The sequence below is a fragment of the Mesocricetus auratus genome, unplaced genomic scaffold, assembly GCF_017639785.1.
Source record: "Mesocricetus auratus isolate SY011 unplaced genomic scaffold, BCM_Maur_2.0 Super-Scaffold_15014, whole genome shotgun sequence".
In the NCBI taxonomy this organism is placed as follows: domain Eukaryota; kingdom Metazoa; phylum Chordata; class Mammalia; order Rodentia; family Cricetidae; genus Mesocricetus; species Mesocricetus auratus.
The window spans coordinates 78,670,090-78,683,202 of NW_024429186.1; the positions used below are offsets into that span (position 1 = coordinate 78,670,090).

At 39.9% G+C, this 13,113-nt stretch overlaps 1 protein-coding gene across 6 annotated transcripts in view; it reads right to left on the reverse strand.

The window, feature by feature from the left end:
- The window catches only part of Crppa (CDP-L-ribitol pyrophosphorylase A), a 267,060-nt gene that overhangs the window by 75,004 nt on the left and 178,943 nt on the right, over positions 1–13,113 (reverse strand). The window contains exon 10 of one of the 6 annotated variants that reach the window (XM_021230697.2): positions 7,333–7,366. The exons of the other annotated variants lie outside the window; for them this stretch is intronic. Within the exon in view, the coding sequence (XP_021086356.1) occupies positions 7,349–7,366 (18 nt within the window). The 3' untranslated portion in view covers positions 7,333–7,348. The remainder of the gene's footprint in view (positions 1–7,332; positions 7,367–13,113) is intronic. 6 annotated transcript variants of the gene reach the window in all.

The window sequence follows — 13,113 nt, forward strand, 5'->3', positions numbered from 1 at the left end:
TAATTAAGATACGGGAAAAATAAGAGGTACCACTCTAGAAAGTACACCATGTTTGCTTCTTGCTCCTCTCTACAGTTTAACCACCAAGTCAAATTTGGCCACGAAACAGAGCGAGGCTCCAAGCACTCTTCCCCTATAAGGCAGCATTTCCACGCAGCTCTTACTGCTTCAACAGACTTCTTCGGTAAACTTACCTGCCCTTCCTTGTCTCCTGCCTCTTCCTTCCACTGTGCTGAGCAGAGGAGCCCGGAAACAATCCACCTCCATTCCATGATGCTACAGCCAGTGCTGAGCCACCACTGCGAGGACCACGTGCCAGGACAGCGGAGCAGCTCAGCCTGCCGCCTTGAGCGCTGTCAAATCCCATGGAACCCACAGATTTCCTCTAACACAGTCAGAAAAGGTCTAGAAATCCCTGAGCTGACCACCATGCTTTATACCTCCCTCCCTGTGTCCAGGGCCTGGCTGTGTGCGCTCCAGTGTAAAAGCCTCTCCAGTATAAAAGACCTCTTCCCTTTTTACAGCTTTCCCAGTGTAAAAGCTCTCTTCCCTTTTTACAACTTTTCCAGTGTAAAAGCCTCCTCCTTTTTACGACTTTCCCAGTGTGAAAGACCTCTTCCCTTTTTACGACTTTTCCAGTGTAAAAGCCCTCTTCCCTTTTTATGACTTTTCAAGCAATCCCCAGAGACTCTCCTCAAGCTGTCTCCAGCCTTCATGTCTAAGCTGGCTACCCCAGAAACTGACAGCTTGCTTCAACTGCATCCCGAGCTCTTAAATGTGCCCTAAGAACTGATAACAACGAGTGGGTAAGACCATCAAAATTCACTTCCTGAAACCACTCTGAAGTTAATCTAAGAGTACCTGGCTGGCACGCAGTGGTCAAAACATGTTTATCTTCCTATGTGCTAACAAGTAGCTTGACAAGGCTGGGCATATGCAGACAAAAAGGAGTGCTTAGCAGGGTGACCTAAAATTAGAAAAGAACACCGTGGATGCTAGCAGACACATACAAAAGAAACACCAGTACTTGCAAGAATGTGGCTGACTGAACTGAAAGCCAGCATCAGAGAATTAAGTCTGAGTCCAACATAAAACACAAAAATAACCAACTCTTTGTAGGTCAGATGAGGAGTGGTTCTACCACATCATACTTTCTGGTCACACAAATGCAGGAATGTTTCCTCCTGTTCTTTCTCCCTGGGTAGCACAGGAAGTAAGGTACATTGAGTCCCTGGGAAAATGCTGCTATTCCATAGTAGTGCCTTCTCGTGGCCTTAGGATGCATCCTTATCAGACACAAAACAAGCAAACGTTGCTTGGTTACTCGAATTACTCAAATGCTGGCAATCTTGTTTTGGTGAAACACAGCAGGCAGTGTTCACTTGACAATATTGTTGAGGCTAAAAAAAACTTAAACAAACAAAAACCAAAACCAAACAAACAAACGAAAAACACCTAAATCTCAGGTCAGCTGGTAAACATGGCACACCTACATCATAATGCACCATTGTGGACCTGAAGAATGCCTCAGGGCAAGAAGGAAGACCCAGTTATGAAAACAAACCGCCCCCTGGGAACAGAAGCTACTGCAGGGTGGAGCTGGGAGCATGTCTGTCCACCCTAAGCAACACTCATTTAAAAAGCGTTTAAACCGAAGCACACATACAACCTTTAGCAGCTTCCCCCCGCCAAACAATAACAACACAATGGAGTAGTTACAATTCAGAAAAGAATTTCTATCTCACGTGTTTCCGTGCCAAATTAGTGACGTCTTGTATTGTACTGGAAAATTAGTGATCTAATTAAATTTAACTTTGCTTAACCAAGTGAGAATCGAGGGGCCTAACGCAAAAACACTCATAGAGCTCTGCTAAACAGAAGAGAGCTTTAGAAGATTCCCAGCAATGTAATGACTCCAGCCAGCCTTACAGAGCTCAAAGCCGAAAGGACAAAGTACTACTCGCTCTAGGCAATGGCAGGTGACAATCCCCGACCTCCAACACTTTGACATAATATAGTATCAAAATTTCTGCAGAGTCTTTCTCAGTGTCCTGAAAACCCTTTTGGAAACTAAGTCATCTAGAAGGACAGCTGCCTTCCCCTCATCTCCACAGGAAAGTGGAATTCCAACTTCATTGCCAAATTCCTGACCCCACTGGCTCAATGACAGTGCCACCAGTTACCATTGGCAATATTTCCTACCAATAGCCTCTGCTCACTTCCTGCATTCTCCCTTTAGAATGCCCTGTCACCTCTGCTTACATAGGAACAGAGCTCAGTCCTTTGCCTTCCTGTGAGACAGCTGTTCAATAAAATGTGTTCACTGCTTTATCTAGTGTCTGGCTTTATATTTGACAGTAGTGAGTGACTTTGATTGATACAATAAAATGCTCAATGGCTACTCAATTTTTAAAATCCACATTAACATCATAGCATATTTTTTCCAGCAAAAAGTAGAGGAACCAATAAATCAGCTACAATAATTTTTAGTACCCTCTTCTAAAAATTATATAAGACATAGACATGTCTGCTATTTAGTATGAGTCTAAGGTTCAGCCTTGAAAGATCAGGGTTCCACTGGCAAGGAAGAAAACATTAATTCTAAAAAAAAAAAAAACAAAAAACTAAGACCTTATTTATTCAAGTACAATAAAATCTTCTGTCTGGCATCTCATAGAGAACTACCAAGAGATCACTCACCATTTCAGTGATTATAATTCATACTTCACTATAAGGAGAAATACTTGAATGATATATTCATAAACAGTCTTACCAAAGACACTGCTAAACTCTCAATTCTAATCTATACAGTATTTAAAGGCCTCATTCTTCTTCATCAAGAGAGATGCTTGATCATCATAATTACATGTAAAGTACAGAACTTAAAACACTCTAGAAAGGATCTAAAGAAAACATTTTTATAGCATTCATATTCTATAAACTCAAGTGACTTATGATGTTCTAAAGTTATTTAATGCATAGAAATTCAATCAAAAGTATAAGGCTGGTTTTGTTTGCTTGTTTTTGCTTGTTTTGTTTTTCCTAATTTGACTTTTAAACAGTGAATAATCAAGCTGCAACAGCCCTATCCCTTAAGATTTCAATTAACATTTGAAAAAAAATCACAAGGCTTTTCACAAAGTGCAAGAAATATACATGTCTAAATGACTTATTGTGCGATTAATAAATTGGCATATTATCAACTCCCTTGAGCAACAATGCAATCCTGCCAGAGAACATTCACACGCTCTGTGGAGCCAGAGCGTGCAGAGACCTGAAGCAAGCTGCTCATGCCCAGATAGCGAGAGCTGTCACTGCTTAACTGCTCACCAGGAAAAGGGCGGTGCTGAGCCTCATCAATCCAAAATGACTCTTAGTTTTTGTTCACTTGCAGTACTTTCTTCTACACAGTTTTCACAGTATTGTGGGACCACATGTAGAAATAAAGGCACATAGACCCCAATGCATATTGAACACAAATCAAAATCATCAGGAAGTAAAGGAACATGATGCTCATTTTTTTCTATAATGAACACATACAGACACCAATAACATGATCACTTACTACACCACAGCAACACACACACACACACACACACACACACACATCCATAACATGATCACTTACTACACCACAGCAACACACACACACACACACACATCCATAACATGATCACTTACTACACCACAGCAACACACACACACACACACACACACACACACACACACACATCCATAACATGATCACTCACTAAAACACAGCAACACATAGACACATCCATAACATGACCATTCAGTACAACACAGCATCTGAGCTTTCTACCATTTTTTTAAACTATGGTGCAATAAAAGCATAGAAATATGCTGATTCTCTACGTAAAACTTTTGAGATCCTTAACAATTTTGTCTGTAGTTTTTCTTTTGGTATTTAATTCTTTCCAAATTGCAAGCAATGACTCATGGATCCCTTACCTCAGCCCTTTCCATGTTAGTCACACTGTCTTGGACTAGCTTGGGTACCCAGTACAAGATTGACTAGAAATGAGAATCCTGGGCACTCCTGTCTCATTTGTCAGTGTAAAGACAATATCCCAACAAACATACGAGGTATGACATCTCCCTAATGTTTCTGGCATATAATTTTTCAATTACAATTTAACTATGCTCTTGGTTTACTAGGAATTTGTCATAATCGGATGTGGAATTGTGTCACAGTTCTCTTATTATTTAATTGATACTAACACTTTATTTAACATGGATGTATATTAAATTACTTATAGGAAGGTTATTTAATACGTTTTCTGGGATAAATAAATTTTGTACAAATTCAATCCATTGCAGGACCTACATATTAGGTATAACTAGCATTCTCATGATATTTTAGATTCCTTCAACAATACACTATGAGTAAATGGGAGACATATAGTATGATGAATTAAACAAGGACACATCAATTTAGGGTGCTCTTGAAATACTTGCCCTTGTGGCCTTGTACATCAATCCATCGACAAATGGCTACTAAAGGCCTAGCATGCCAGGACTGTTTTGGGTACTACAAATAACGGGGGGCTAGAATACAAAACAACAAACTGCCACCAAGCACCCTATCTGCTTAGGCCTGCATTGAACACAGTAGCCATGAATGAGGACTGTGGTCCATAGGAAGTAAGACTACTGTAGCAAGCGTGTATGGGAAGTGATGAGAACTGCTTGGGTAAGAAGACAGGAGATCACTAGACATTTCCTGCAAGTTGGAACAACACCCCCAGCAATGAACCAGAGCCAAGATAATCAAGAGAGCTACACATCATAGTGCATACTAGAAGCATACTAAAGCTCTGGCTCTTTCTCTTGGGGAAATAGTAAAATTGTAGTTTTTTTTTCCAAAATCTCAGTTGCTTCCAGTATAACAAAAGAAACAATCATATTTATTGTGTGAACTATGATTTCCTTTTTTGCCTAGGGAGTATACTGGAAAGAACTGAAGGGTATTCCTATTATAATGGTTAATCACTTTTGTTAATGTTTCCTAAGGTTTGGAACTATTTTAGCAATATATAATTTACAGTACTTAGAAAAAAAAAACTGTGGCTGGCAATGCTTCTAGAACACTCTGCGTAAGGCACCTCTGAATCTGGTCCTTTATAATATCACAGAAAATTATTAAATAAGCAACAAATATTTACTGAAGGCTTTCTTATTTACTCCCCATATCACAAGGCTGCAATGACCTTTGGGTAGGTGTGTCGAGTATCCGTCTTGAATAGTATTGCAACTGAATTTGAGGAATGCATCTCGAATTCTACCCTTGTTCATATTATGCATGAGCTTGACTGACCTGGCTTCAGGTATGTACAAGTTACTTGTGGCTATTTAGTAGGAAGACCACCTCAAGAGCCACCACAAGTGAATCAGAAATCATAGATATATTTTTAGGAATAAGTTTAAGAATAATTAGACTCAGATTTGTGGTGAACATTCTGAGAAGGGGACACGAAGACTGCACTGTTAGTGCTTTTTTAAAATTTCCACAACCTCTTTAAAGATTTATTTATTATGTGATGTATTCCTGCAGGCCAGAAGAGGGCACCAGATCATATCACAGAAGGTTGTGAGCCACCATGTGGTTGCTGGGATTGAACTCAGGTCCTCTGGAAGAGCAGCCAGTGCTCTTGACCTCTGAGTCTTCTCTCTAGTCCCTTTTGATGCTATTTTTTAAAAACCTAAGTATGAACCATCAAGGTATTTAGCATGGACAAGGTGAAGAGCAGCAGGAAGGTCACCTGTTCTTGTAACGGTTGGATCCAAAGCCAATGACTAAACGTTCAGGTTCTTGTTAAGTTACTTAAATCTGGATGAATTATCTTTCTACGATTTACACTTACAAAGTCCCAAGTGACAAACCAATTAGTTCATCAATCAAGTTATGTTAAAAAGCCATGCTACCTTGATCTTGCTTAAGCAAGTAGAGCAAGTTTGGACAAACACTGATTTTTTAAAATCTTTTTATTATTATGATTTTGTTCAAGAAATCTGCATATTATGAAACTAAATATTTATACAAATTTATTGATAAATTCCAGGAGCAAAACACACTTATTTTTATTCAAACTTCTAAGGCAACTGATAAAATAAAAAGTTAAGGATGGAGTTGTGTTAGCAGCCTCAAACTGCTGTAGCCGATATTACTAGTGGCTGCCTCTCACTCAGGGAACTCCAGCCAAAAGAGAAGGTGGGTAAATAAGGAAGGTCTAAACCATGTGTCATACAAAGCAGGCAGCCCCAAAAGCCCCTGCAGTAAAACCCCCAGGAAAGGACGGGCTACAAAAGCTGCACACAAGAGAAGTGTGCCCTCTGCTGGAGGGGTGAAGATGGTGCATCTTTACCAGTCTGATACCGAGACACTCCATTAAAGGAGAATCCATCAGAAGTCCACTGAGATGATCAGTGAGCTCCCCTTCCAGTGGCTGCAGAGAGAAATTGCTTGAGACTTTAGAACAGATCTGCGTAACCAGAGTGTTACCAAGGCTGCTTTGCAGCAGGCAAGTGAAATGGATCTGGTTGGCTGTTTTGAAGAGACTAATTTCTGTGCTATCCATGTCAAATGTTTAGTAATTGCGCCAGAAGATACCCAGGATGCACTCCGCTTACATGGGGAAGGTGCTTAAAAAGCCACTGTGAGGAAGCATTTTAATTTCAAAATGAATAAATACACACATACATACATACCACTGTTCACTCTTCTTTCTCTTACCAGAGTTCAGAAAGTTAGGTGTTTTTTTTTTTTCCCCATGAGTCAACAGGTTCCTAAGTACATGATTGCCAATGGAAAACTGGGGAGAGAAATCAGGTGTGGGCATTTTCCCCTTTCTATTGCTTGTGAATTTTTAATATAAACCCAGGATGTAAAGCATTAACACAAGTCAAAACGTTTCTGTGAACAAGTTTCAACAGTTCAACTTTACAACAGTTATAAAAGAAATCTCTAAGACTTCCTGGACAATGCTAGGATTCAGATTTTTATAACAAGTAACTTTCTCATTGACAGTCACTGTGTGGTGTTGGCAGCGCTCTGGTCATGCGTCCCAGTGTGTGCTTTCATGGTGGCTGGGCTCTGTGCTGCTCCCCAAGTTTGCTATTCTCACATTAATCTACAAAAGCTAAGAATGAAATAAATCCTCTTATTCGGAAATCATGCAAGCATCTATTTTCTAACTCAAAAACAATCTTTAAAGTGAACTTAGTACTTTGTGTAAATCTCTGTGCATGTTTCTCATCTCCAACACCACCACCAACAGAAATGTATGGTACATGAGGTGACCAAAGGCTTACCTGAGTCACAGTGACATCAAACTGTGAGAGCCAACTAAAATTCAAGCAGAGCAGGGGTCAGAGATGGTAGTTTAGGATTGTACCTTTCATGTGTTGGAACCAAAGCCCCAAAAACAAAATCTTCAACTCTTCATTTTGTCCTTCAATCGAAATCTGGATTACTGGGAAGACGAATTTCACAAAGGCTGTTGCAATTTTGTATTTGAAACAAAATTTAAAGCTCAAGAAACAAAGTTTCTCTTTTTCTGCTTGTGGATGTCAGAGAGTCTGTAGCATTGACATTAAATTGGGAGATTTCTAAGGGGAAAGAAATCACGACCAGGGAATATTTTTGTATCTCTATTGATTTTTTTAAGTTTTCCTTTATCATTTTTAAGTGTATGGGTGTTTTGCCTCCATGTACATATTGCTATATTTGCACAGCATATGCATGCTGTCTGCAGAGGTCAAAAGAAGGGGCCAGATGCCCTGCAACTGAAGTGAGACAGTGTGAGTTACCCAACGGGTGCTTGGACTCAAACCCTGGTCCTCGGAAGAGCATCCAGCACTCTTCACCACCCAACAACCTCTCTAACCCATCTACTGATTTTTATTTGCTGCTCATTTTAGCCAGGAATGGTCACAGTTCTCAAAGATCTAAATGAGAGAGCTATTTTCTGTCTTCTCTTAAGACACAAGTCTATTTGTTTGGTTGTTCTGACTTCAACACAACATTGTGGCAGTAACCAGCAACCCCAACACAGTAGGCGCAGTTTCAGAAGCCTGGGGCTCTATACAGCCAGCCAGCCCTCAGAAGACCCAACAGCTCCTTCTACTACCATTCAGTGACTTCCTCAAGATGTTTGCAAAGTGCTTGAACAACCTTAAAAATTGTCTTTTTTCCCCCGAGGGTGTTATAAAAAAAAGAGCAAATAAGTTAAAAGAGGAAAAAGCATACATGGTGAGATATAGACTTAAAATAGTGTTAAGAAAATTTGAAAATCCTCAGGATAGTATTGTTAAAACCTAGAATTCTTAGTTTATTTTAAAAAACAACAACTGAAATGTCATCACAGAACTGGTATTTTCTTTTTCTAAATAAGATCAGAGGAGTACAGCTAAGTAAGATTTTCATAGTTACCACAGCAGAGGAACAAAGGACCCAAGCTTGTCCTTGATAAGGTCAGAAACAAACAGCATTTAACCCATTCATGCACACACCAATGTCTCCCTGTTCAGCACTGTTAGCTACAAGATCAAGTTCTCCACAGCTAAACCAGGAAGAAATTAAAGCTGCCTATTGGCCAACAAACCTGTGGGAAGTTATAAAGACCTCTATCAACTGTGTTTGTATCAGAAACCTCTTCTAAATGAAATGCTTTCCCTGTTGAAAGTCAAAGTTCACAACGATGTGTTTGTCCCTGCATGCTTTAATCTTGGATTAGCATGCTTTTGGAGAAAACAATATAACCATTTCATTTTCAGGTAAAAACACAGATTTAGGGATCATGCCTAATCATTCTTTCATGGTTCAGAATTGAATCTAGTAACTGAACTCGCAGCAACTTCTTCTCAAGAGCTTTAGTTTGTATCTACTCCCAGGGTGAGAAAAATACAATTAAGTCTGGGTTGATACAGGATTTTCTTAAATTGAAAACAAAAAGTAGACCACCCTCCCTGAAGAGACAAAATCCTTTAATTGTATCAAAACATCTATCTTAAATATGGAGTCACAAATGCAATAAAGGGATAAGAGGATTAAAGTGAAGAGTACAGTACAATTCAGGGGAAGCCAACGTTTACTTAGCAAAACTTACTCCTACTTAAAATTCAAACACGAGCAGTTATAATCAGGGCCTAAGACAATTCACCAGTAAGGAAGCAAGAAACGTCCCTCACTAAAAGAAACTGAAAGCACAATGCATAAGGTAGACACCTTAAGACCTTTCCATGCCTGTGTTCACCCAAATAATTGCTTGGAGCCTTAGTCTTTTCACAACAATATATTCCCTGCCACAGAATCAAAACGTAATTTTTATAACACTTATTTATTTGTTGTGAGCAAGGAGCATACCACAGCAGGTGTGTGGGAAAGTCAGAGGGCAACTTTTAGGAGTTAGCTATCTCCTACCATGTGCAGTCCAGGAATTAATGAAGGTAAATGGTTTCGCATGAAGGGCTTTTACACACTGAGCCAAATTTCTGGGTCCTAAATGTTACTTTTCAAATAAATTCTACATTATAATCAGATTGGGGCATATGGCTGCCTCAAACCATCAAACTGAATGCAAAGATTTGCAAGTGTCACATGGACTAGTTTAGTATGTATTTTAATATGCTACATATTGTCCCCCTTTTAGCTTTTCAAACTATAATTACATTTTTCTTTTGAGCTGATTATATATATATATATATATATATATATATATATATATATATGTGTGTGTGTGTCACAACAGTGGCATGCAGAGCATATAACCTCCCTGGGAGGTCCTATGGACCATAGCAACCAGTTGACCAATCAACACAGGACTGGCTGCCCAAGTCGAGAAGTGCGCCAATCCCAAGACTGCTGCATACCCCTAGACACTCCCCTTGCTCTACCCAACTTATTCCCTGCCTAGCAGCTTCTCCAAGCATCCTCCTCACTGAATGGACGAAGGGCCCGAGCTAATGGGGTTAGCTCGTTAAACAATAAGAGACTCTTTGCTTTTGCATCAAATGGGTATCTTGGTGATTTTGGGGGTTCACAATTTGGACACAGCAGGCTGATGGTCCTGGATTCTATACTAAAGCAATCTCTGAGAAGCAAGTCAGTAAGCAGCACCCTTCCACAACCTGTGACTCACTCCTGCCCCTAGCATCCTGCCCTGTTCAGCAACTTTTGTGACTTCCTTTGGATGACAAACAGTGATACAGAAGAACAAATCCAATAACCCTTTCCTCCCCAAGTTGCTTTGCTCAGGGTGATTCACCACAGCAATGGTAATTCCTTTTTTTTTTTTTGAGAGAGAGAGAGTTTAAAAACTTTATTAGAAGATTAAACAGCTGAATTCATTTCAGTTTAAGGAAAAAAATATAATCCCCAAATAAAGGAGAAGAATATATTTCTGGAGAAGAATAATTGAATATTTTCACTTAAGATAAGATTAATGTGATATTCAGCAGCATACTTGTATTAGCACAAATCCTGCCATTCATGTAAAGGTTTTGTTATGAGCACACATTTGGTTTTTGGTTTTGGTTTTCTACCTTGCTCCTTCTGACATGTTCAGCTTGCTTTCTTTTTTTTTCCAATTTTTTATTTAAATTAGAAACAAAATTGCTTCACATGTCCATCCCAGCTTCCTCTCCCACCCCTCCCCCCCTTGCTCCTCCACCAGTCCCCCAGGCCCCACCCAATCCCCAAACCATTCCCCAGGGAGGGTGGGGTCCTCCATGCGGGATCTCCAGAGTCTGACATTTCATCCAGGGCAGAGCCTAGGCCCTTCCCCATTTGTCCAGACTGAGAGAGCATCCCTCCATGTGGAATGGGCTCCCAAAGTTCATTCATACGCTATGGTAAACACTGATCTACTACTCAAGGCCCCAGAGGTTGTCAAGGCCTCCTCACTGGCATCCACATTCAGGGGGTCTGGATCAGTCCCCTACAGTCCTCTCAGCCATCAGTCTGGGGTCCAAGAGCTCCCCCTTGTTCAGGTCAGCTGAATTTGTGGGTTTCACCTGCTCAGTCTTGACCCCTTTGCTCATCACTCCTCCTTCTCTGCAACTGGTTTCCAGGAGTTCAGTTCAGTGTTTAGCTGTGGGTGTCTGCCTCTGACAGAGGAGAGCATGATGAGAGATACAATAATAGAGGGAGTCATTACAGGTTTGAGGTGAGTGAATTTCTTATTTGCAAACCTTTTAACAATAAAGCTTATTATGAAAATATGGACAAATATTAAACTTCCATATTGTTGCAATTTGAGTGTTTTATTTTTGCTATTTTTTTAATTTTTAAAATTTCATTTTTAGTTATGTATATGAGGCAAGGGGTATGTGAATGTGAGTGTAAGTGCCTCCTGAGGCCAGAGGCCTGACATCCTCCTGGGGCTGGAGTCACAAGCAGACATGTGTCACTTGACCTGAGTGCTGGAAAACAGCTAGGGTCCTCTGCAAGAGCAGTATGCACCCTCAACCATGAAGCCATCTCTCTGTGTCTTAATCTGAATACTTTCAAAGAAAAAATCTTCCTGGTAAATAAAGAAAATATTAAACATGCCCAACAGACAGCATTTCTTACGTTTCTGAGTATTTACTTTGAAATACTTGTCCATATATTAGTCTAAAATACTATTTTAAAAGTAGTAAAATGTAAAATATTAAGATATTTTAATTGCCAAAGACGGCCAGTTTTTATGTACTCTTACTGAACATTACTCCCCTTCTATTCCTGACAGACTTTCAGACTGATATAGTGATGACAAACGATAAACAATAGCAGAAGTATAACAATCATGAATGGTGTCTTGGAAAATCATCTGTTTTTTCTACCCATTAGGAGCAAGAATATGAAAGGAGTTAGTTTCTTTAATATGTTTGTTATTCAAGCACATCATTTCCTAATAACACGAGGGTGCATCATCATTCTCCACTTAGCAAGAGGAAGTAGAAGCTCAATTAAAACATATTTCCTCATCACTTGTCAAAGGTGAGTAATTAGATGGATAAAAAACTAATAAACCTCACCATTTTCTATACACAGGATTGAAAAACTAATAAACCTCTGCATTTTCTATACACAAGCTTGTACTAAACACTACTCCTTTCTCTCAGAATCTCAATAGAAAACATCCCTCACTGATTTTATTGCGCTCCTATCAGAAATGCCAAGAGAATGTTGTACATGGCTATCCTCCCAAACAGGCACTATCTTAGGAAGTTAGTTTCTGCCAAGTGGAAAAGATCATCCCAAGTGTGCTGGTTGACTACTGATGGCCCTCCCCCTGAGAGACAGTGGAGAGAATTACAGGACCTAGCACAACATCCAGCTATTCCATACCACCTGCTGTTTGCAACTTTGCCCTAACTGCAGGTGGCCTCGGGGAGGGGCTAGAGTGCACAGGCCTGGCAGGACTACCGGAAGGGGCCCCATTTGTGCATCTGTGGGGAAGCTATCATACCTGTAGGCAAAGACTTCCCAGTGGACCCCTTTAAATACACTCATTCGTTCTCCATAGTGAACTTGGTTGAATAGTCCACCTTGGTTTGTCACTGGGACCATAGAAAGAGCAATATACATTGCTTCCATTTCCCCATGTAAAGAAATTTTAACAATGGATTCTGAGGGTGTAAGAACACAACTTCGGCTTATGCAGAGAACCACCTTTTATAAAGTAATAACTGGGGCAGAAAACACTAAAGTAGGACCATAATCCTTCCTGGAAAACTGTCCTTAAGCAAATTTTATTTAAATTATTTACTTTTGTATCTAAATTACATAGCATATATATCTAATGGTCACTAGCCCCCCAGTGTGTCCTTGTAGTAAGACTTGCTGCCCTTGACTTAGAATGTCACTCCCAGACCCCAGCCCTACCGAGGTCATCAAACCTTCATCCACATTCTGTGCTTTGCTTGATTCATTCAAATGCTTTAATCTTAGAGTTTTTATACAGTTGAGTCTACAGTCCAGATAATTAGTATTCCATGTATTAAACAACCTGAGAAACATACCTCCTTCACTCAACTAATATTTAAAGAAAGTCAGCACAAAACTACTGTCAACAGGATATTTTTCCCATTTTAAATACAACTCCAAGA